A 22,257-nucleotide genomic window follows, 5' to 3' on the forward strand; every position below is an offset into this window, starting at 1 on the left:
GGACAGCACGGGGCTGCGAGTGGCTCAGCTCTGCTTCACCCCACCGGCACGTTGCGGCAGGGCCCTGCGACACCCCCACCGCCCTGGCACCCCAGCCTGGACCCCCCCAGCCCCGGTGCAACCAGCAGCCAGCCCCAGCCCACAGACAGACACGGCTCTGCCGGCAACAACCTCAGCACGACCTCGTGTGTGCCGAGGGCAGGGCGGGAGCTCACCACGCCGCGGTAGTGCCACGTACAGGCTGGGACTCAGTCACCCGTTTCTGCTGCCCGCGGGCCGGTGGAACACACACACCCCGGGACCGACGTGGGGCCCATCCAGGGCGGCCGGGGCCGCAGGCAGCCCCGCCGCGGGGGCAGGACAGCTGGCGACACACAGGAGCCAGCAGCTCCGGTGTGATCCTGCCGATTCTGGAAAGGGGAACCCGCTCCCAGCGCGGGTTGGAGCCGCTTCCCCCGTTTCTCACTGCGGCGGCAGCCGCATCCGCTCGCAGCACTGCCGCGCTGGCGCGGCTCACGCTACCGACGCGCCGCCACCGCGGTGGCCGGGGCTGCACCTCAGCCGCTGCTGCTGCCGCCTCTGGGAGAAGCCAGCGCCAGGGCGGCAGGAGCCGATGGGCCACTTGTGCGCTGCCTGTGCCTCAGTTTCCCCCCTCCGCCCCGGCCATCTCCCTCTTGCCGGAGTGGAGGGAGGTGTTGGCGCAGGGACCCTCCCAGCACGGGGCTGTCCCGGAGCGGCAGCCGCTCACCCGCCGTGGCCGCGCTCCCCGCCACACAGCCGTCCTGCATCTGAACTCCGTCCCCTGCCAGAGCCACCGGCAAAACCGGAGTGAGACTCGTCCCAGGCACGTGCTCCTCCAGCCCCGCTCCGCTGTGGCTCTGCCTTGCCACAAGTCACCAAATTACTCAGTACCAGCACCGGAGCTGCCCCCTGGGCCGTGGCCATGCCGGGGCCACGCGAAGTAAAGCCCAAGCGCAGCTGGAGCGGCGAAACCAGAGCCAGGGACTGTCGCTTCGCAGAGGGGCCCTGGCGTGGCGGCCGCGGTGACCTTGAGCTGTGCCCCTTTGTCCCGGCCGCCGCGGGGCTCGGGGGCTCCCGCCGTGCGGGCGGTGCTGGCGGCATGCGGGGGTTTGGGGCGGCGGCGGCAGCACCCGCGTCCCGCGGGGCAGGTGCTCGACAGCGACAGCGGCCACGTCGGGCTAAAAATACGCGGCAGCGGGCGGGGGTGTGACAGACGGGGCCTTTGTGCCACCGACGTCGGGCCCGGCCGGACGCCCCCGCCCGCTGCTCCCGGACCCCCGGCCGGGCTCACTGCACCGCCCGGGCAGGGCTCCGAGGGCAGAGACCGAAGTGAGGAGGAGAAGGAGGAGGAGGACGGAGACCGGGAGCCCGGGCCCAGGGGATGCCCGTTCTCCGGAGACAGACAGGGCTGGGGGGGCCGCGGGACGGACCCCGGGGCGGGCAGGGGAACCCTCCCGGGACAGAGCCCGGCCCCGGCGGCACGTGGCACCGGCCGAACCCGGGGACAAGGGCCGGTGGGACCCGAGGGAGCCCGGCCCCGTGAACCGGGGGAAAACGGCCTCTCCCGGCACGGAAGGACGGGACCGGACTAGGCCAGCAGCTCCCCCGAGCCCAAGGGGCAGCCCGGCCCGGCCCCCTCCTCCGGCCGGAGCCCCGGGAGGCCGCGGGCCGGGGCTGCCCTGGCAGGGGGCACAGGGCGGCGGCGGCTCCAGCCCATCGCCGCGGCCGGGGCCGGCGGGCGGGGCGGGGCGCGGGGGGCTCTAACCGGCCGGGCCGGTAACGGCCGCAGGGGCCAGGCGCGGGGGCGTGCCGGGCGGCGGGAGCGGCCCGGGCGCGGGAGCCCGGCCCCGCGCGGAGGACACGGCCGGTAAACGGCCGCACGGGAAGGGAGCGCACCGGTCCCGTCCTGCAACCGATCACGAGGGTCCCAGCCCGCCCAGGGGACGCAGCCGATATACGGCCCCGATATACGGCCCCAGTCCCGCCCAGCCCCGAGCGCGGCGACAGACCCCGATCCCCAGCAGCGGCCAGGGGGCGGTCCCGGTACCGGCCGCGGAGCCGGTGTGGCGGCGCGTCCGCGCTTACCCGGTGGAGGCCGTGCGCCGCGAAGCCGCATAGCAGCCGCGGCCGCCCGGGGCTCGGGCTGCGGCGGGGCCGGGGTGCGCTCGGTGCCCGCACGGCGGCTCCTCTCCCCGCGGGCGGGCGGCGGGGCCCAGAGCTGCCCCGCCCCTGCTCCCTATTGGCTCGCCACAACGGCCCCGCTCCATTCGGCCCCGCCCCGCTCCGCCATTGGCCTTCCGCGCCCGCCGCGCCCCGCCTCGCCTTCCCATTGGCCCGCCGCCGCGGCCGCATGCAAATATCGCGCGGGGCGCAGCCGCGGGGCCGGCCGGGAGCGCAACCGCAGCGCCGCCCCGCGGCTGGGAGGGGGAGCGCAACCATGCGGGGCGCGGCCCCTTTAAGAGCCCCGCGGGGGGATTTAAAGGGGCCGCGGCCACGGAGCTCCGGCTTCCGCCGAGCCCCGGTATCCGGGGTTGTCCCGCTCCGCACCCGACGTGACCCCAGCGCGACTCCCCGCCGCTCGGCTCCCCGCCGCCCCGCCCCTCTGACGCCACTTCCTGCGGGGCCGCGGAGCCCCGGTGCCGCCGGCCGGGCCGAGCGGCCATGGTGGTTCTGCGGGGCGGCGCGGGCGCGGAGGAGCCGTACCCGTGAGTGCGGGGCCGGGGGGCGGCGGGGCTGCCCGCGGGACCGGGGAGGCTGCCCGTGGGCCCGGCTGCGGCCTCTGCTCCCGGCCCGGTCCCCGCCGGGACCCCCGCGGGCTGGGGCGGCTCCGCTTCCCCGGGGGGAACCCCGGGGGGAGCGGCGGGGGGCGGCTGCGCTGCCCTGGGAGCTTCTGCCCCATGGACCCGGAGCAGGAAAGCGCCGGGGCTCGGCGGTGTCAGCGGCGGGAGCCGTCATTAGGATAATGGGCTAATTGGTGTTTACCCCACTGAAGGTCACGGTGCTCCCCGGGGACACCGGCACCGGGGGGAGCCGGGCCTGGGGGGGTCACTGCAGCGGGGCCGTGTCCTGCTGCCTGAACGGTAATTAACAAACCGGATAAAACCCTCCTGGCAGGGAACAGTTTATTCCCTGGAAATGAGGAGCGGAGGAGAAGCTGCCGAAGTGTCTGTGTGGTGTCCCCGGGGGTCGGTGTCCCCAGGACGGGGTCCCAGGGTCACAGATAAGGGCCGGAGAGCCGGGGGTCACCCCGGCTCTGCAAAGCCCAGCTCTGCTGGCGCTGGCCTAAGGTCACCATCACCTGCAGGTCTGCCAGGCGGGGGACGGATCCTGCCCGGTGGCAGCACCGAGCGGCAGACGTGGCAATGCCGGGGCAGGTACCGGGTTGCCAACAGCCCCCGAGGCTTCGGGGAGCTCAGAGCCCATCCGGGGGTCCAGCGGTGTGGGGGCTCGCTCGGCTGCTTTTGTTGCACGGTTGGTTTTACCATCTTTTTTTCCCCCCTGCAGCGGGGGCTGGGGGCTGAGCCCTCACTGTCCCCCTGCTCTTCTCTCCAGCTGGAGCGGGGAGAGTTGGGTTGGTCCCTCCCCAGCAGCAAGGGTCCCATCGCTGTCCCCACCCATGGGAAGGGGGAAAACAAATCAAGGCTTTGGCAGGGGTGAGGTGCTGGCTGCCTTCCCGGTGACAGCTGTGCCAGTGCCTGATTGCGGTGCCGGGGCTCCCCGAGCCCCAGGGTGCGGGGAAGGAGGGGACAGGGTGGGGACGCAGTGCTGGCGGGGTCACGGCCCCGCGAACGGGGAGACCGCGGTGCTGCGGCGGCGGGAGGGAGCGGGCGGCTCCCCCAGCCCTCCCGTGCGCTCCCGGGGGTGCTTTGTGCTGGGGGTGCTGGTGTTCTTGGCCCCCCCTCACCTAAAGGAGCCCCACACAAACCCCAGGGGAAGCTGCGATGCGGAAACCTCGGCAAGCGGGCAAAGAACCAGCGAAAAGACGGTGAAACTTCCTGTCTTGGGCAGAGTTTGGTGAACTTTGAAGCCGGAGCTGTTGCGTTCTGTGCCCAGTGAGCTGCTCGCTCACCGCTTGGGTTCATTTCACACGAAATCGCCTTAAGTTTTATGGTCATTCCTAAATTGTACATATGTCTAAGCAGTGCCCTGACCCAGGGGTTGTTACTAACAGCAGCCGAGCACTCGCGGCCGCAGTCGGGAGCGGTGCAGCCGCTGTGCTCGCCGGCTCGCTGCCCGAACCAGGACCCAGCCCTGGGTGCGGGGAGCAGCCGCGGCTGCGGAACGGGCGGGAGGAAGCGCCAGCCCGGCGGGTGACGGTGCGGCCGGGGCGGGGGCTGCCGCCGCCCTCGATAACCGGGTGACGGGGCCCATTGCCGGTAGCCGCAGTGGCCGCGGGGCAGGACGGTGCCGGCAGCTCCGGCGGCACATTCTGGCTGCGCGATGGCAAACGCAAGGTGCTGTGGGGGCACCGCGGGTCCCTCCCTGCCTCCGCAGGAATGAATCTCTTTGTCTTGCCTTGCATGCTGGTGCAGTTAATTACCGGGATGTCTGGCTGCTAATTTAAACAGGGCGAGTCCTCGGAGCGAGCCGCGGTTTGGCAGCGCGGGTGCCGTGGCTGCGATCGGGGCGCGCGGGGCCGGGAGGACGCGGTGCCCGTTGCGCTGACACTGGGGATGATGCACTTGCTGTCCCGGGGGGCTCAGGCGCTGTCACCGCGTGTCCCCGCAGGAGGATCGAGGACTGCCTGCCCCCGCTGGAGGACTCCCCGGCCAAGCGGTTCTCCCCGGCCAAGCGCAAGCAGTATTTCATCAACAAGGCAATCCGCAACTCGGACCTCACCCCCCGGGCCAAGGGCCGCAAGAGCCTGCAGAGGCTGGAGAACAGTAAGGATGGGGGCAGCCCGAGCGTGGACGCTTCCCCAGACCCCCCCTGCAGCACGGGGGGTGCAGGGGCTCCCTGAGGATGCTGCCCCCCCGCTCAGTGCCTTTGCTCTGTCCCAGCTCGTTACCTGATGACGCTTCTGGAGCGAGATGAGTGCGGCAGCGAGGAGGGGGAGCTCGCCCACGCTGCCGCCCCCAGCATCTTCACCGAGGCCTGTAACAACGAGACCTACGTGGAGGTGAGCGGGGCTGCCGGGGGTCCCTGGCGTGGCCATGTTGTTGGTACCACCCCAGGAGCCCTCTGAGCCCCCCGGCCCGAGCTGCTGCTCCTGGGGAGGGGGGTCTGGGGGGCAGACGCCGCCCGGCGCTCCCCACACTCCCCTGCAGTGCAGCCCCTGCCTTGTGTCTTCAGATCTGGAACGACTTCATGAACCGGTCTGGGGAAGAGCAGGAGCGAGTGCTGCTGTACCTGGAGGAGGAGGCCGGCAAGAAGCAGAGGAGGAAGCTGCCCAGCAGGAACGGGGAGCCCTGGAAAGGTGCTGGGAGGGGCTGCAGGGTGGGGGGGCCTCTCCTTCCCCTCCTGCATTTTGGGAAGGGCGCCCTTCCCCAAGGGCTGCGTCCTGCTCCCCACGGGGAGCCAGGCTGAGCCCGGGGGGACTGACGGACCTGGGGGGGCCACGTCTCAGCATCTCCATCGCCCCTCAGCTGGGGAGGGTGTTGCTGCTCTGGAGGTGACTGTGCAGCTCCAGGAGCAGAGGAGGTGCCAGGGGTGTCCCCAAGGGTCGCTGGGGGGACGTTGGGCTCCTGAGCTGTGGCCAGAGCTGTGTCCCAGTCCCTTCTGTCTTCTCTCCGCCGCAGAGCCCCCTGCCCACACCCCCCAGGAGTGTTTCCAGCGCATCAGCCGCCGCCTGCGCGCCACCCTGAAGCGGGGCCGGATCCCCATGGTGAGCTGGGGGCTGGGGTGTCCTGGGGAGGGCAGGGCTGTGCCTGCCAGGGCCCCACATGCAGCTTCATCCAGAGCCGTGTCCCCAGCACTGTCCCTTGAGCCAGCGCGTGGTCACCGAGCCAGACAAGTGCCGAGTTTCACATGAGCTGCCGGGGAACCTGCTCCGGTTCTCGCGTGAGCTCTGCGGCCGTGGCCGATTGCAAACAGGCATTCAGCTCCCTGTGCACACAGGGTTTCCCGGCTCAGTTCAGAGTTTTCTGGTCGTTCGGGACATTTTTACACGGTTGTTTTCCAGCCTCCACTTGATGAGCAGCAGGTGACAGGGGAAACCCAACGCATTTGCCCACAGGGGCAGCGGTGGAGCCTTTTGGGTCTTCCAAGTGGTCCACACAAGGCTGTTTGGAAGGACTCAAGTGCATTTTCAAAGGGCTGAAGCTGCATTAAGTGCAGGGCAAGCAGTTGAGCCTCAAGGAGAGGCCAGGGAGCCGAGCTGCCCCGCGCCCTCCCCTCAGCGCTGCTGCTTTCCTGCTCTGTTTGTTTTTCCTGGCGCTAATTAGAGTCTCTAAGAGCAGCCTGGGCTCCTCCTGGCTTCTGCTCAATTTGTTCTCAAACAAGACTGGTTGCTGCTGCTGCTCTCTGGGGTCAGGGTGCCCTGGGGATGGCACAGGGTGACACCAGGGACAGGGTGACGCCAGGCACGGGGCATCCCTGGCTGCTGCCACGCCGAGCACGGGGACGGTGCCAGCGCTTGGCACGTGCAGTGGAGCTGGCAGGGGACAGATTGTGGAGAGGGGAGCAGTTGCCTTTCCTTGTGCTTTCCTTCCTGGCGTCCAGAGCGCTTGTCTGGGGGCTGCTGGGGTGACTCCTTGGGGACCCCATCCTGCTGGGGCTGTGCCCACCGTGCCCCCTCCTCACTGACAGCCCCCCTGTCCTTGCAGGGGACGCTGGAGGGGCTGGAGGAGGAGCTGCTGGCCTTCTTCTCCGTCACCCCTCACTCTGTCTACACGGCGCTGATGGACAACAGGTACTGCCCAGCGGGCTCGGCGCTGTCACCGCTCCCAGGGAGGGGGGTCCTGAGCTGTGCCCAAGGCTGCTGGGGGCTCTGGGGACAAAGGAGACCCCTCGGCCGGGCTCCGGGCTCTGTCTGGGGACACGCGCCTGGCCGGGTCCCCGTGGAGTCCCGAGGGAGGGCTGCGTGTGGGACCCATGCGTGGGGGCTTGTGCCATTTTGTGCTCCCCATCTCTGGTCCGTGGGAGGAACGAGAGGAGGGAACACTCAGAAGATGCCACTCTGACCCTGTCCCCGTCTCCCTCAGCTTCGAGAGGCTCCTGCTCCACGCGCTCTGCCAGTACATGGACCTCGTCTCTGCCAGTAAGAGCCTCGTGTTTGTTTGGTTCAGGTTTTGTTGTTGTTTTTCCCTGCTCTTTATCACTATCTCTCCTCTCCAGCTCAACCTCTTCCTCCCTTCCTCCCCTCAGCCCCACCTTGTGCTGCAGCTCACAGATAACTCCGCTCCGGGGAGCCCGGGCTGTGGTCACGCTGGTGCCGGCACCGGTGGCCGCTGGGGACATCGGCCGGGCCAGCGCTGCCCCGGGGTGTCGTGTTCTGGGTGTCTCAAAGCCAGCACGTGCTCCTGGGGTCTCTCTCCCGCCGTACCCATGGCTGTCCCTGGGAGGGCTAAAGATGTGACGTGGTGCCCACGGGGACTTGTGGAGGCGGCTGGGGATGGGGAATGGGGGGACAGTTGCCTGCTTAGTGAGCTGGTGGAGGGAGGTGACGCTGGCACCCAGGGAGGGAGACAGGGACGTGCTGACACTGCCTCTCCCCACCAGGTTCGGACATCGAAGGGAAACGTCAAATGAAAGTGAGCAACAAGCACCGCGTCTTCCTGCGCCCCGAGCTGCTGCTCTCAGCCTACCTGGGGCAGATGAGCTGATACCCCGGGACCCCCTGCCCCCCGCTGCGCTGACGCCTTCTCGATCTGCCCCCCAACACCCGCCGTGCCCCTCGATGGGCTCATCCCTTCCCCACCCCGGCAGCAGCTGTGTCAGTGCAGAGCTCCGGTGGCTCCTGGGGGACACCGGGACTGAGGCTGGGGACAGCGCAGCCTGGACAGATATCGCCCGTCCCTGGGCGCCGCGTCCCGGCCGGAGCTGCTCTCCCTGGAACTGTTTGTGTGTCTATTTATAGCCCAGGTGCTTTTAAAAATAATCGGGCTGGGCCAAGCCTGTCCCCACCCCCCGGGCGCTGCCGCTCCTGGGGTGGTTTTGGTCCAGATTTTTCTGTGGTGAAACAGCTCGTGGTGGTGCTGAGCCAACGCTGAGCCAGCGGAAGAGCCGCGGGGCTGGTGCGTTCCCGGGGCGGCGGGGCCTCGTCCGGCACCCGCAGCCCTGAATGGGGTGTTTTGGGGGGCTCAGCCCCTGCCAGCCCCCAGGACAGGGCGTTTGGGGGGTCACAGGGACCTCCTGGTGCTCTTGCCCCACTGATGTTTTGGCAGCCCCACCTTGTGCGCTGGGCTGATTTTAAATGTAATATAGCGGTGTGGTTTTTAATGTGTACATACGCCTGTGTGTATTTTTATATATATATATATATGTGTATGTGTGCTGGGGGAGCACAGCTGGGCCCATCCAGCCCCTGTGCTCTTGCTGCTCATCTGTGGAACAGTTTGTGGGTGTCCCTGTGTCCCTGGGGGTGCTGGACCCGTGCCTGTGCTGGCTGTGGGGACACTGACCGCCATTAACTGAGGGGATTGTCACCGCGGGGCATGGGGACCCCCCAGCCCTTTGTGTGTGTGACTCGGGTGGGGCCGGGAACATCAGTCTCGTGGGTCTGCAGTGGGGGACCCGGGGGGCTCATCTGGCACCGCCTGCAAAAGGCGGGCGAGGGTCCCAAAAATATGGAACGCTTCACGAATTTGCGTGTCATCCTTGCGCAGGGGCCATGCTAATCTTCTCTGTATCGTTCCAATTTTAGTATATGTGCTGCCGAAGCGAGCACGACTGCGGGAGCCACCGCGGCGGTATTTAACCTTCCCTTTAGAAGATATTTTAATAACAGGGTGACTATTTTTCTACACGCCATTTAACGCGTTGTGAGATTCCCCCCCGGATTTACTCATCCTCTGAACACCTTGCTTCTCTCGGCTTCACCAAAAATCTCCCAAATCTACAGGTTATATTTGCTGAGGTTGCCCCGGTGGGTTCTGGGTAGGCGCTCATGCAAATTAGATCAGCTGATGGGCGACTCCTCCCGCCCCAACACTGAGGGCCTCTGGCTCGGGCTGTCCGCGGCGGTGCCTGAGCGCGCAGGGCGGGGTGCAAGCGCTGGGCGGGGCACAGGCGCGCGGAGGGCAGCCCGCAGGGGCGGGGCGGGGTCCTCGGGAGGCGGTGCGGGCCGGTGAGTGCGGCCGCTCCGGTCCCGGTGTCGCTCCCCATCCCGTGGGCGAGCGGGAGTGTCCCCGGCACCCCCGGAGGGATCGCGGGGGCTTCTCCCGGTGCCGCGCGCACCCACAGCCGCGGCTGCCGCCCTTTCCGTGCGCGGGTGCCGGGGTTCGGGCGCAGGGGGTGTCACCGGGGTCACCGGGCTCGGCCTGTGACCCGCGGGCTCGGCTGCTGTGGCTGCCGGGGAGGCCTGAACGCCCTTTCCCGCTCCGCCATGGACCTGGCGTACGTGTGCGAGTGGGAGAAGAAGCCCAAGAGCAACCACTGCCCGTCCATCCCGCTGGTGTGCGCCTGGTCCTGCCGCAACCTCATCGCCTTCACCACCGACCTGCGCAACGAGGAGGAGAAGGGTACGGCGGGGGGCGACACCCCGGGCACCCGCAGCCCTGCTGGGACCCCGAATCAGCGGATAGACACGGGAAACTTGTGCCGTGCCTGAGATTTAGTGGTGTCTTGTATGCTGGGGGGTGGGTCTCACTGTGCTAAACCAGGACAAGCTCAGTGCTGGTGTCTCATACCTCACCTGAGCTGCCAAGTGCAGTTGTCACCCTTCCCAAACCTGATCTATGGGAGACATTTTATGTCTTCACTCGCAACCCTAACCCTAAAAAATAAAAATAAACGGTCAATAACAATCAATAATGGTCAATAACGATCAATAATGGTCAATAACAGGCTCTGTTTGCCACGCAGGAACGGGTGGGGGGATTTATGTGGGTTTAGAAATGCCAGCTGGTGATGAGAGACCACAATTCTCCCTTCTTGTAGATCTCACCCATATGGTCCATATCATCGACACCGAGCACCCGTGGGATGTCTATTCTGTCAACTCCGGCCACACCGAAGTCATCACGTGTTTGGAGTGGGATCAGTCAGGTGAGCTCAGACCCCTTTGCGTTACCCCTGTGTCCCCACGTTTCGTGCGTGTATTTCCTAAAGCCACAGCGCGTGATTCGTCATGGAGAGGGAGTTTGTCCATCACCTCCCAGCTGTGAAGCGTCTGTCTCTATTTGAACCGCGCTGGGGTGGTTCGATTTCTCAGTTGATTATTTTGGCTGCACCCGCCCTGTTCTGATGAGGCGCTGTTGTCACAGGCTCCAGGCTGCTCTCGGCAGATGCTGACGGACACATCAAGTGCTGGAGCATGACCGACCACTTGGCCAACAGCTGGGAGAGCACCGTGGGCAGCGTGGTGGAAGGGGACCCGGTGGTGGCCCTGTCCTGGCTGCACAATGGCGTGAAGCTGGCTCTGCACGTGGAGAAGGTTTGTCCGGGCTCAGGTCACTGCGGAGGGCTTGGGAACCCCCTTCCGTGTTCCTCTTCACTCCCTCTGTGGCCTTGGGGGGAATTTTTACAGTCAAAAAGGAAAATCAGATTCCCAGGGGCTGGATGTAAATCTCCCCTAGTTTGTCTGCTCCAATTGCCTTGCCTGTAAAATGGAGAAAAAAGCATGTATTTGCCTACCAGTAATAATTCAGAAGAAAGGTATTTGAGGTCCTGAGGTTTGACCCATGGGCTGGGGAACGGGACCCACGTGTGTGTGAGGATAAGCTGCTCGTTTAGAAATGCGGCTGGTTCTGTCAGACTCAAAATGAGCGAGTCTGGCAAGCCCACAGAAGTGAGGTGGGAGAGCTGTGTCCGGGGGCTTCCCAGAGGGACCGGGGGGCTCCTGCTGCAGTGGGAACCGCTCTGGGGTGGGAGCTCAGTGCCTTCGCCTGACTCTGCGTGGCCCCGCAGACCGAGAGCTCCACGGTCCTGAGCGCTCTGTGCGTATCAGGTGCAAACCTCTCTGTGTCGTTTACCTTCCTTCGCAGTCTGGAGCATCCAACTTCGGCGAGAAGTTCTCCAGGGTCAAGTTCTCCCCGTCGCTGACGCTGTTTGGTGGGAAGCCCATGGAGGGCTGGATCGCTGTCACCATCAGCGGGCTGGTCACCGTCTCGCTCCTCAAGCCCAACGGGCAGGTGCTGACGTCCACCGAGAGCCTGTGCCGGCTCCGCTGCCGCGTCGCCTTGGCCGACGTCGCCTTCACCGGCGGGGGGAACATCGTGGTGGCCACGTCAGATGGCAGCAGCGCCTCCCCTGTCCAGTTCTACAAAGTCTGCGTCAGCGTGGTGAACGAGAAGTGCAAAATAGACACGGAAATCCTGCCCTCGCTCTTCATGCGCTGCACCACCGACCCTGCCCGCAAAGACAAGTACCCAGCGATCACTCACCTGAAATTTCTCGCTCGGGATATGTCGGAGCAGGTGAGCGGCTGCTGTTTGAGCAGCTGGGACTTAAGAGAATAGCGAGGAAATGGCCGTTTGCTCCACCTCTGGCTTCCCCACATGGCTCTGGAGGTGAAGCAGTGTGTCCTGAAGTGCCCTTTGTGTTTCTAGCTGCTGTTTCTGGAAGTGCCACTAGTTCGGCTGCCCTTAGAAGCTCTGGGGGTGTCAGGGCCGGGCCCTCGGGTTCTGGAACGGCAGCCTGAACAGCCCTGGCCTTTGTTACCTGGTTGTACTTTGCTTTGTGTGTGTTCCGAATCTGGCGCTGGTGTTTGGGGAGCGCTGGGACGTGAAGCCTTTCATCTTTAGGTCTCAGCTTCAAAGCAGCCCCTCTCCAGAACACTTAGAGCTTGTGATCTGACTTAATTTAGTAGCTTAACTCTATTTGCCAAGGGATTGATAATGCGATTCTGGAAGCAAAGTGCTTCCATGAAGCCTGACCTCTCTGGAGGTTGTTGGAGAGCACGGGGGCTGCTCTGCCTGCAAAGTCTGTGTCTTACGTGGAGATGCGCAGGCTGTAGTCACACATGGCACAGTTCTGCCTCTGTCCTTCTAGCTGGGACGAGGGACTTCGCCGTTACGTGTTGGGAGGAGAGGAGGTGGGGAGGTGGGAAATGCCGCAGGACGGTAGTTGGTGCCCGTGGTTGCAGTGCGGGTTCTGTTTCGCAGGTGTTGCTTTGTGCTTCCAACCAAAGCAGCAGCATCGTGGAGTGCTGGTCCCTGCGCAAGGAGGGTTTGCCGGTCAACAACATCTTCCAGCAGATCTCCCCTGTGGGTGAGTTTCTGCTCTTTAAAATAGGAGCAAGGTCCCAGTGAAAGCACAGGGCGGGTTCTCAGACCCCTTGTGGCGTGGATGGGATTATCCAGGATCCCGTGGTTATGTTTCAGGTGTTCTCAGTCACAACCTCTATTCCATCTGCTTGCAGCTCAGGCAACAAATTGCTGGTTTCCAGGAAGCGGTTTGATTGTTGCTTTCACTCAATAAAAGACATTTTCTGTGTTATGCTGTGCAGCTGCTCTTCCTGCTGGGAGCCGAGCGAGCTGAGCCTTTGAAAGGAAAACGATCATGTAGCAAAGCTGGTTTAATCAGGCTGCGCGGTCTGTGTGTTTTTCCACCTGATTTCAGATATAACCAAATCAAATCTCTGCAGTTTGTTCCTGTGAAGCATGAAGGAGTGTTGTACAAAAGGATTTTTTAAATCTCAACCAGCAGAGCCTCCCATCAAAAGAGATTCGGCAAAACCAGGTGTTGTTTGTACAGTTGCTAAAATCAGAAAAAGACCTGGGGAAATGTGAGGGAAATACAGTGGTCTGGTAGAATGTACAAACAGTCAGTGCCTGATCTGCAGTCCCGCTTCGTTCAGCAGGGATGGGGGGTGTATTTTCTGATCTCTGTGGGGAGAGATGTCTCACTTGTTTACTTGTTATTAAAAGTTGGAGACAAGCAGCCCATGATACTGAAGTGGCGGATTCTTTCTGCCACCAACGACCTGGACCGCGTGTCGGCCGTGGCGCTGCCCAAGCTGCCCATCTCCCTGACCAACACCGATCTGAAGGTGGCGAACGACACCAAATTCTTCCCTGGATTGGGTAAGGAGTCACTATTGTCTTTCTCCTACATATGTGGAGTCTGCCTGAAACTTTACCGGCTTCACCTTCCGAACGGTGGCTGCAGTAAGAATTCAGAACAAACTGTATGAAAAGATGTGGTCTCTTCCTGGCCATTCCGTCTTGTTTCCATGGAAAGAGGCGTATCTCTGTGAAACAGCCTCAAATAGGGATGTGCCTGGACCCCACAGCCCTTTGGGTGCTGTCTGGTTGCCACCTGGGCTTTTGGTGGCCACGGCGTCTCCGGGCAAGGTCTGGGTTGTGCTGGAGTAGTCGCGTGCTCAGCCATGGTTGTCTTCTCCCCGCAGGGCTGGCTTTGGCGTTCCACGACGGCAGTGTGCACATTGTCCATCGCCTGTCCTTGCAGATGATGGCCGTGTTCTACGGCTCGTCCTCCCAGCGCCCCGTGGACGAGCAGAGCCTCAAACGGCAGCGAACGGCGGGGCCTCTGGTCCACTTCAAGGCCATGCAGCTCTCCTGGACGTCCCTGGCCTTGGCCGGCATCGACAGTCATGGGAAGGTATCACGCTGTTAGCGAGGGCGCGGGGGTTGCTCTGGTCCAGGCTCTTTCTAAGTGGCAATGGATCACTTGGAAAAACCCTGGGAATGTTCCTTCCAGCCGCACGATCCGTGTTTAACAGGAAGGGACGTGTCCCCTCACAGCAGGGGTTGTGTCTTTGGGTTGGGACTGAGGTGCAGTTGTCCCCGTGTTGTGTTACAGCTTTGTGGGGTGTTTTCAATGCAGTTCTTGACGTGGATTTTGCTTTGCCTCCTCCCTTCAGCTGAGCATGCTCCGCATCTCCCCCTCCATGGGCCACGTGCTGGACATGAACATGTCCCTTCGTCACCTGCTGTTCCTGCTGGAGTATTGCATGGTGACGGGCTACGACTGGTGGGACATCCTGCTCCACGTCCAGCCCAACATGGTGCAGAACCTGGTGGAGAAGCTGCACGAGGAGTACATGCGGCAGAACGCGGCCCTGCAGCAGGTCGGCGGGGGCTCCTGGCTGCGCGTGGGGGTGGCAGTGGCGGGGAGGAGGGAGGAGGAATCGCCGGCGCTCGGGGCACCGGCGGCTCTGCTGGCCTGGCTGTGCCGGCTCCAAACTCCGCTCCAGCGGCGCTCAAGGCGTGAAGAACCTCTGTTTGTGCAGTGTTTGCTTGCACTGTTAGCAGGTCTCTACCTGTTGGAAACTTCTGGTAAAGTCTATTTTTGGCAGAGGTTCTGGGAACAGCAGCACTGTTCGTACACGCACAGAACGGCATTCACTATTCCTGTCATTCATATGGCAGAAATGGAGAGCAGAGAATAAAGCAGCTTGCTTTAATGAGCTTATTCTAATTCTGCCTTTTCCTCTGTATTTTTCCCGGTGTCCCTGTCGATCAGGTCCTCTCCACACGCATCGTTGCCATGAAGGCATCTCTCTGCAAGCTCTCCTCCAGCACGATAGCGCGCGTGTGCGACTACCACGCGAAGCTGTTCCTCATCGCCATCAGCTGCACCCTCAAGTCGCTGCTGCGCCCGCATTTCCTCAACACCCCGGACAAGAGTCCCGGCGACCGGCTCACCGAGATCTGCTCCAAGATCACCGATATAGGTAGGGATTGCTCATGGCAACTGGCACTGCGCTCTGAGGGTTTGTATGGGGTCGCTCCCCTTTTAGGTTTGATATCGAGTGTCACAATCTCATCGTGACTCTCTGGGTTTGGGGAAGAGGAGGGCACCGCCTCGGGCACCGCAGGGACGGGGGGTGAAGTTTGGATCCATCTTTTTCTTGCTTGTGTTTCAGACATCGACAAGGTGATGATTAACCTGAAGACGGAAGAGTTTGTCCTGGAGATGACCACACTGCAGTCCCTGCAGCAGCTCATCCAGTGGGTGGGAGACTTTGTGCTGTACCTGCTGGCCAGCCTGCCCAACCAGGTGAGCACCCGCGGGGGCACAGGCCAAGTCCTGGCCAAACAAACAGTCGGGAGAAGAGCGTACGGAACAGCAGGAATACAAAACGGTCCTTTCTGTGCCCATCTGGGCATCAGCAGCGGCGCGAGTGGCAGCTGCACTTGGAAACGTGGGCTCAGTGGCTGCAGGACGTGTTTAAACTGTCGATGAACCGCTGTACGGCGCCCGGCTCCCCGGCATGCTCCGGCAGCCGGCGCCGCACGGTGTGTGGAAGCGGAGCCGTGGCTCTGGCAGGGTGTGTGAGTCCCGATGTGCGTGTGAGTCCCAGTCTCAGCGTGTTTTCCCCAGCAGGGCTCGCCAGTGCGGCCAGGACACAGCTTCCTGCGGGACGGCGCGTCCCTGGGCATGTTCCGCGAGCTGATGGTGGTGATCCGCATCTGGGGGCTGCTCAAACCCAGCTGCCTGCCCGTCTACACGGCCACCTCCGACACGCAGGACAGCATGTCCCTCCTCTTCAGGCTCCTGACCAAGCTCTGGCTGTGCTGTAAGCCTTTGCCAGTTTTCCTCAACAAAAGAATCCTCCCTTAACGTGGGTTGTGTGCGAAAGGAATAATTGTGGCCGTCACTCCTGGGTGGGTCTGGGGTGTTGAGAAAGGGCGAGCGCAGCTGCCAAGTTTATTGTTTTCTCTGCTGCGTTGGCGGGTGGAGGAGGAAACTGCACGCGGTTCTCTCGATCTCTACACGAGACATTCAAAGGTCACGCTGGTTCTCTCTCTTTGCCTCATTTTCCGTGCAGGTCGTGAGGAAAATCACATAACGGAGCCAGACGATACCCTGATAGACGAGTGTTGCCTCCTGCCCAGCCAGTTACTCATTCCCAACATTGACTGGCTGCCCATCAACGACGGCATTATCAGCAAGCTGCAGAACAAGCAGCTCGTGCGGCTGCAGTTTGGGAAAGCTCCCGGGCTCGTGGGTCACACGGTCTCTTCCCAGTTCGATGCCTTTGTCAGGTACAGAGACCTGAGGTGCTGTGGTGGGAGGCACCGGGGTCCCTTTGCAGCTCTGGGAGGTCCCTGGGCTGGAACTTCTGCGGTTTTTGGCTCATCCGCTTGCTGGCGTGACCCAAGAGCAGCTTGTCCTCTCTGCTTGAATTCATTTCTTAACTTGCAATGGGCTGGAATGTAAAATCTTGAAAAGAGATGGCAAATGGAGGGGAAAAGAATGCTCGTTTGTGGTGAGAGAGGTGTCAGCATGGCCCGAGTCCCGTGGCACTCGATGGTGTGGTGGTCAAAGCTGTTGTGCTGGCCACGGCGCTGCAGCTCCCTGCCCTGGAAACAGCTCTCGGCAAGCCATCTGCTAGAAAAGTTCCCTTTCTCCTTCCTACCCAGGGCACCTGGACAGCCCAAAATCGATCACCTGAGGCGGCTTCACCTGGGAGCGTACCCCACGGAGGAGTGCAAGTCCTGCACCAGGTGAGCGGCGCGGGGGCCGTCCCTGCAGCGTGGGATGGGCTCTTGTCATTCGGCGGCTCTTCCAGCCTCTGCTGCCGTCCCAGCGGGTGTCCCGGTGACGTTCCGCGGTCGCTGTGTCCGCAGGAGGAAACGCGGCTGCTCCGATCGGGGTGGGTGGCAGCGCCCGTAGGAGCGGCCGCGCTGGGTTTGGGGACAGCGAGGTCCTGGAGAGCAGCAGCTCTGACTTGGGGCCGCTGCTGCTGCGTCGTCACAGCCTGGCTGGTAGATTAAAAACCTTCGTTTGTACGGTGCAAAGTAACCCCAGCTCTGTGAGAATTACCTGCGTTTCACCTAAGGTCTTAATGCATCATGGAATAAATATGATCTTGCTTTGACAGCAGAATCTGAGCAGTCGGGCTGCACAGGTGAACGGAGACCAGACCTGGCCGTAGGAGCCCTCATTATAATGAGAGATCCCCAGCTTGTTTTGCAGGTCTGGTCTGTAAATAGAACTACGGGCGTTCTTGGAGGAAATAATCACAGTATCCGTGGTACCATTTTTGGGTCGTCTTTCAAGCTAGGTTTGCGTTTTAAGTCCCTTTGTGCTGTGCTCTTCATCCACCCTCACAGAGGAGCCTGGATTTCAAACTAATGGTGCAGGGAGCAAACATCCGTCTAATCATGTGATTGAATTAGCTTTAATTATTGGTTTTAATAGGAGGTCTCTGTAGCAGATCATTTGTACAAGAGGAGTGTCTGCTGTTTTATGTATAAATAGCAGCTGGGGGCTGTTCTCTTGCAGACGACCTTCTGTTCCCAAAGAACTTCACTCCGTTTAAGATAATTGTTTGCATGGTTTCAGCTGGTTTTTAGTGCTCACAAACCCCACCCGCCAACGGCAAACGCCGGTTTCCTCCTTGGATTCCCCGTTGGTCTGTGCAGACACCGCGGCTTTTGTCCCTCCCCAGGTGCGGCTGCGTTACGATGCTGAAATCGCCCAACAAAGTGACGGCGGTGAAGCAGTGGGAGCAGCGCTGGATCAAAAACTGCCTGTGCGGGGGTTTGTGGAGGAGGATGCCCCTCAGCTACTCCTGAGCCCAGCCGGGAGCTGCCGGGCGCGCTGCGGTCAACGGGACGGCAGCTCTTCCAATGAGCCGGGGATGCAGCTCCTGCCTTCATCCTTCTGCCCTAAAACGAGGGAGCAATTCCCCTCGCAGCGAGAGCTGGAAGGGGGTGACAGGTTTGCCGGGGAGGTGACAGTCCGGCTGCTCTGGTGGCTCTGGGCTGGGCCCTCGTGGGGCAAAACGCGGTGATGGGGAGTGAACGGGCACGGTCCCCAGGGAGAGGGAGCAAACCCCCGGTCCCTCGTGTTCATCCCTCGCCCGGGCAGCTCGGGGAGCACAGCGGGAGCTGCTGCCCCCGTTTCCCTGCGCCCCGTCCTCAGCTCGTCCCGCTGCTGGGAGACGTCACCGTCACTCTGTGTCTAATACAGCAAACCCTCTGAACCCACCGCTCTTTTGTAAATAAAAGTTCACTTAGTTTTGTATGGAATGTTTGGTTTGTTTTCAGAACTTCAGCGCTCTCTCCTGCGACTCTGGTCACGCGGCGCCTGTTCGGGACAGTCGATGTGCGAACACCCTGTTAATTGTGTCTCTGATGAGGGAAGGAGCTGCCATGGTTTGCAAAATGGGAAGGGGCAATGAATTAATGTTTTCAAGCTTCTGTTGGGTTATTACGGACATGGGAGGAGAAAGCATTCAGTCGTTAGGACAAAGCCGAGCCCTGCAGCGTGTTTGAAGAGCGGTCCGGGGGTACGCGTCAGGTGAAAATCACATCGACCCTTTGTCTTGTGTCTCTGGGCGCTCAGATTTGACAGAAACAGCACAGGCTGGTGCTGCTGTCGCAGCTGCGGGGTGCGGTGGCCCTGATGCTGGTCGGGGCGATGGGCTGGAGGTGCAGGGATGGGAATGGGGTCTGGTGGGGTCCGTGTGCCCCCCGAGGAGGGGCAGAGCTGGGCTTACAGGATGGGCTGGGCTCTCCCAGCTGTGGTTGTGGGGGGGGACGCTGGCCACACTGTCCCCACAGGCTCAGCCTTAGTGTCTTGTGCCCCCGGGGTGGGGGATCCCCTGCAGCCCCCGACACGGCCCCAGCAGCTCTGCAGGAATCGTCATCGCTTTATTGCAGCAGGTTGCGGTCAGCGCTACGGGCACATTCAGCAAAGCCTGTGGCTTCCACCAGCGGGGGGGGCTGTGACCCCCGCCCTCCCCAGCCAGACCCCGCGCTTTGCGAGTCGGAGCCACAGCCGGGGACCCCCTTTCCCCAGTCTCTTGCTGGACCCCCCAGCTCTGGGGGCAGTGGGAGCCCCGTGCTCAGCAGTGCAGCATTCCGGGGTGTGGAGCCGCGTCCCCGGGGAGGCTCAGCGGGTGTCCCCCTCCCCGGCCGCTGCGGCCATGACGCCGTCGATCCAGGCCGCGTACGGGGCGATGCGGGTGTAGATGGCGGGTTTCTTGTAGTTGCCGCAGACGCGGGAGCCGGCTGTGACCACCCCCTCGGCCACCCCGCTGCAGACCAGGGGGCCACCGGAGTCACCCTGTGGGACCAAGGATGGTCAGCGGTGCCGGGGGAGCTGCCAGGGTGGCCCAGGAGCCCTGGGCTATGCCCACAGCTTCGTTCAGCTCTCCAGGCTCCCAAGGGCTGCTGTGCAGCAGCCAGCACAGGGCAAGGAGCCCCCGTCACCCCGGGGACACAGCCCCCTCCCAGCCCCAGGTTTCCAGCCCCAGCCTGTGGGTCCGGCCGCGGTCCCATGGCCGTGGTGATGGGGCCGGGCGGTACCTTGCAGCTGTCCTTCCTGCGGGAGTCGGTGCACATCATCTTGTGGGTGATGGTGTGGTCGTGGCGGGTGCGCTCGTTGCAGAGGTCGCGGCTGATCACCGGCCGCTCCACCTCCTGGAGCTTGTCGGGCCGGCGGCCGCTGTGGCTGATGGTGCCCCAGCCCGCCACCACGCACACCGTGTCGGCCACCACGTCCCTGTCCTCCCGCTGGAACGGCAGCACCTGCACGTGCGCGTTCAGCTCCGCTTTCTCCTCCAGCTGCCACGAAGTAAGAGGGGACCTGGGTCAGTGGGGCAGGACCAGCCCAGCCTGGGCCGGGCTCAGGGCTTTGCCTTGGCCCGCAGCCCCGGGGGTGCAGGTGGGGACCTGCAGCCCAAGGTATTTGGTGGGAGCAGCAGGGACAGTCCCAGGGGACCGGGAAGGAGGGACTGGGGAGCTGAGTGGTCCCGTCCTGGCCTCGAGCGTTTCCTCCCACCGTGGTCGGTGACCCCCGGGTCCCCAGGGGCAGAGGGGTTTGCAGGAGCAGGGCTGTGCCTGGCACGTGGCAGGGAGGGGGGTCCTGGCAGCCCCGAGCCCACCTGGAGCAGCAGGAGATCGTCCTTGTTGTTGTGGATGTTGCTGCCAGGGTGGGGGATCTGGGCGCGCACCCGGTACAGGCGCTTGTGGGGCTCCGGCTGCGTGAGCGAGTGGGCGCCCAGCAGGACCTGGAAGACTTTGCCGTCCCTGGAACAGACGCAGCTCGTGGGGCTCTGTCCACCTCACAGGGCACGCAGAGCTGGGGGAGTTGCTGCACCCAGCCATGGAAACGGGGTGCCAGAGACCCCCCCAGGGCATCAGGAGCTCCCAGGGGTCCTGCGCCCCTGCCCAGCCCTTGGCACAGGCAGGAGCACAGCCCGGTGCTCCCACGCCAGGGTCAGGGCGATGGAGCAGGATTTGGCTTAAGGCCAGCAGCCCCCCCAGCACAGAGCAGCCCCCCCAGTGTGGAGCAGCCCCCCAGGACGGAGCAGCCCCCGTGCTGACCCCCCGGCACTCACGTCTCTTCAGTGCAGTGCGCGGCGCTCAGCACCCACTGCTCGGCGATGAGGAAGCCCCCGCAGACGTGCTGCCCGTCCAGCTGCAGCGAGGCCATGTACGGCCGCAGGTGGGGCTGAGCCTCCGAGCCCCCCAGGATCCGGCCCCGGGGCTGCCCTGGGGCAGGCGGGAGAGGGGACAGGTCAGCTGGGGTCACCCCAGTGGTCCCTCCCGCACTCCCTGAACCCTTCCCTGTGGCTGCAGATGGAGGCAAGAATGGGGGGCCTGCAGACCCCCGTGCTGGCGCTGTCCCTGTCCCCATCGCGGGGGGATGCACTCACCGTTCACCGCATCCCCCAGCAGCAGCAGCAGAGCGGGGATGAGGATGGGAATGGGACTCGGCCCCATGGCTGCGGTGGAGCCCAGCGCTGCCTCTGCCCAGCCAGGGGGTCCGTGGGCTCCAGACGCAGCTCAACTGGGGCTGGGACTTGTTTTTATGTCCAGCTTTGGGGCAGCGGGGGGGCGGGAAGGGGCAGTGCGGGGGGAGCCGGGGGGGGTTTCCGCAGCGTGGGCCGAGTGTTTGTAAGTATTCGGCTTATAAAAGGGGTCAAGAGTTCCCGGGACAAACAGCGCGGGAGGGAGGAAACAGCCCGTCCCAGCTGCCGGCCCTGGCACCCGCCGCGGGGGATTTCTGCGCCGTTGTTTTCAAAGCCAAAACTTGGCACATGGAGGCTCCTGGCTGCAGCCCCGCCGGACCAGGGACCCCGCCTGGCTGCCCGGAGTGTGCCAATGGGCGCTGGGTGCCAGCGGGCGCCGGGTGCCAGCTCGGAGGGTGCCCAAGGCTGTAGAGCAGAGCTGAGCGTCCCCTGGGGGTTTGCTCTTGGAGCGGACGAGGACAAGGACAGTGGGGTCGGGGCCACCAGCACCTGGTGAGGGTCCCTGGGGGAGCCCCACGCTCCTGTGAGTGCTGGGTGGTGGTGGTGGCGGTGATGGTGGCAGTGGCAGGGGCGGTGGTGACGGCGGTGGCAGGGATGGCAGTGGCAGCCCCTGTCTCCTCTGCCTTTCTCCCCGGTGCCACTAAGCGGAGCCACCGCCTCGGATCCCGGCCAGTCCCAGCGTGTCCCCGAGCCCCGGGAGTCACCCCGACCCCCACCCCGGGACACTGCACTGGGACATCGCCCTGTGCCCGCTCGGGGTTGGGGCTGGAGATGCCCCCGACCCCTTTCTCCTCCTTCTCCACCGCAAGGCTTCACAGCTCGCAACTACCGCGGTCCCTTTGTCCGGCCGTGCAGACGCCACCGACCCCCCAGCCCCAGCCACCCCCTGGCCTCCAGCACCAACAGACCCAACCATCCTTGGGGACACCACCCAACTGTCCTTGGGAACATGGGTGGGGAAGGCGCGGGAGCTGGGGTGCCCCAGGGCAATGGGGGGGTCCCTGTGCATAGTCTCTTCGGCCTCCCGCTGTCCCCACGCGTTGGGCAGCATGTGGCGTGCAGGGGTCAGGCCATGCGGGCGGTGGGAGCGCAGCGGGTGCGGGTGACTCCGGAGGTGGCTGCGTGTGGCTCAAACTGCGGATTTTCCACAGGGAGAGCGGCTTAATCGCGGCTTCCAGGGATTCGGGATTTAGACGGTAAATACGCATGGAGATTTTTGCCCACTTAAAGGCCAAAAATGGAACGAGGGCAACGCACGGTGGCTGGTGTTGGTGTGCGGGGCTGCGCAGAGCCTGGGCAGGACTGTGAGTGGGTGCAGGGGGGCAGTGGGGTGGGTGTGGGGTGCAGGGCACAGGGATGGGGTACGGGGTAGGGCTGGTGGGGCAGCCAAGGCAGAGGGGACACGGCAGCGGCGCCTCGTCCTCCTCGGAGAGGTGCTGGGAGTCCCTGGGGACCAAAGGGAG

The 22,257-nt window shown here is 63.7% G+C and overlaps 3 protein-coding genes across 5 annotated transcripts; 2 read left to right on the plus strand and 1 right to left on the minus strand.

Annotated features, from left to right (window-relative positions):
* The first annotated feature begins 2,446 nt into the window (after nucleotides 1-2,446).
* R3HDM4 (R3H domain containing 4) lies at nucleotides 2,447-8,406 on the plus strand. 2 transcript variants are annotated; one of them, XM_082072237.1, is made up of 9 exons: nucleotides 2,447-2,726; nucleotides 3,014-3,101; nucleotides 4,750-4,904; nucleotides 5,022-5,140; nucleotides 5,314-5,437; nucleotides 5,760-5,845; nucleotides 6,786-6,871; nucleotides 7,164-7,219; nucleotides 7,681-8,406. In XM_082072237.1, the coding sequence occupies exons 1-9, from the start codon at nucleotides 2,459-2,461 to the stop codon at nucleotides 7,782-7,784; spliced, it is 1,086 nt and encodes a 361-aa protein (XP_081928363.1). In that variant the 5' UTR covers nucleotides 2,447-2,458; the 3' UTR covers nucleotides 7,785-8,406. The 2 variants fall into 2 exon arrangements, with proteins under 2 accessions (XP_081928363.1, XP_081928364.1); XM_082072238.1 differs by lacking the exon at nucleotides 3,014-3,101 and having other exon boundaries at nucleotides 2,567-2,726.
* Nucleotides 8,407-9,216: 810 nt separating this feature from the next.
* On the plus strand, nucleotides 9,217-18,060 carry MED16 (mediator complex subunit 16). Of its 2 annotated transcripts, none has more exons than XM_082072179.1 (14): nucleotides 9,217-9,641; nucleotides 10,060-10,167; nucleotides 10,386-10,555; nucleotides 11,106-11,537; nucleotides 12,225-12,330; nucleotides 12,990-13,145; nucleotides 13,472-13,683; nucleotides 13,946-14,152; nucleotides 14,548-14,758; nucleotides 14,951-15,084; nucleotides 15,409-15,604; nucleotides 15,857-16,073; nucleotides 16,452-16,535; nucleotides 17,483-18,060. In XM_082072179.1, the coding sequence occupies exons 1-14, from the start codon at nucleotides 9,506-9,508 to the stop codon at nucleotides 17,607-17,609; spliced, it is 2,496 nt and encodes an 831-aa protein (XP_081928305.1). In that variant the 5' UTR covers nucleotides 9,217-9,505; the 3' UTR covers nucleotides 17,610-18,060. The 2 variants fall into 2 exon arrangements, with proteins under 2 accessions (XP_081928305.1, XP_081928306.1); XM_082072180.1 differs by having other exon boundaries at nucleotides 15,412-15,604.
* A 614-nt stretch (nucleotides 18,061-18,674) lies between these two features.
* On the minus strand, nucleotides 18,675-20,857 carry LOC309449819 (complement factor D-like). Its single transcript, XM_082072249.1, has 5 exons — nucleotides 20,699-20,857; nucleotides 20,381-20,534; nucleotides 19,925-20,069; nucleotides 19,347-19,604; nucleotides 18,675-19,104 (listed from the first exon to the last, which is right to left on the minus strand). The coding sequence occupies exons 1-5, from the start codon at nucleotides 20,763-20,765 to the stop codon at nucleotides 18,931-18,933; spliced, it is 798 nt and encodes a 265-aa protein (XP_081928375.1). The 5' UTR covers nucleotides 20,766-20,857; the 3' UTR covers nucleotides 18,675-18,930.
* Nucleotides 20,858-22,257: the final 1,400 nt, after the last annotated feature.

This window comes from Streptopelia decaocto, assembly GCF_964273445.1.
Source record: "Streptopelia decaocto genome assembly, chromosome: 24".
Classification (NCBI taxonomy): domain Eukaryota; kingdom Metazoa; phylum Chordata; class Aves; order Columbiformes; family Columbidae; genus Streptopelia; species Streptopelia decaocto.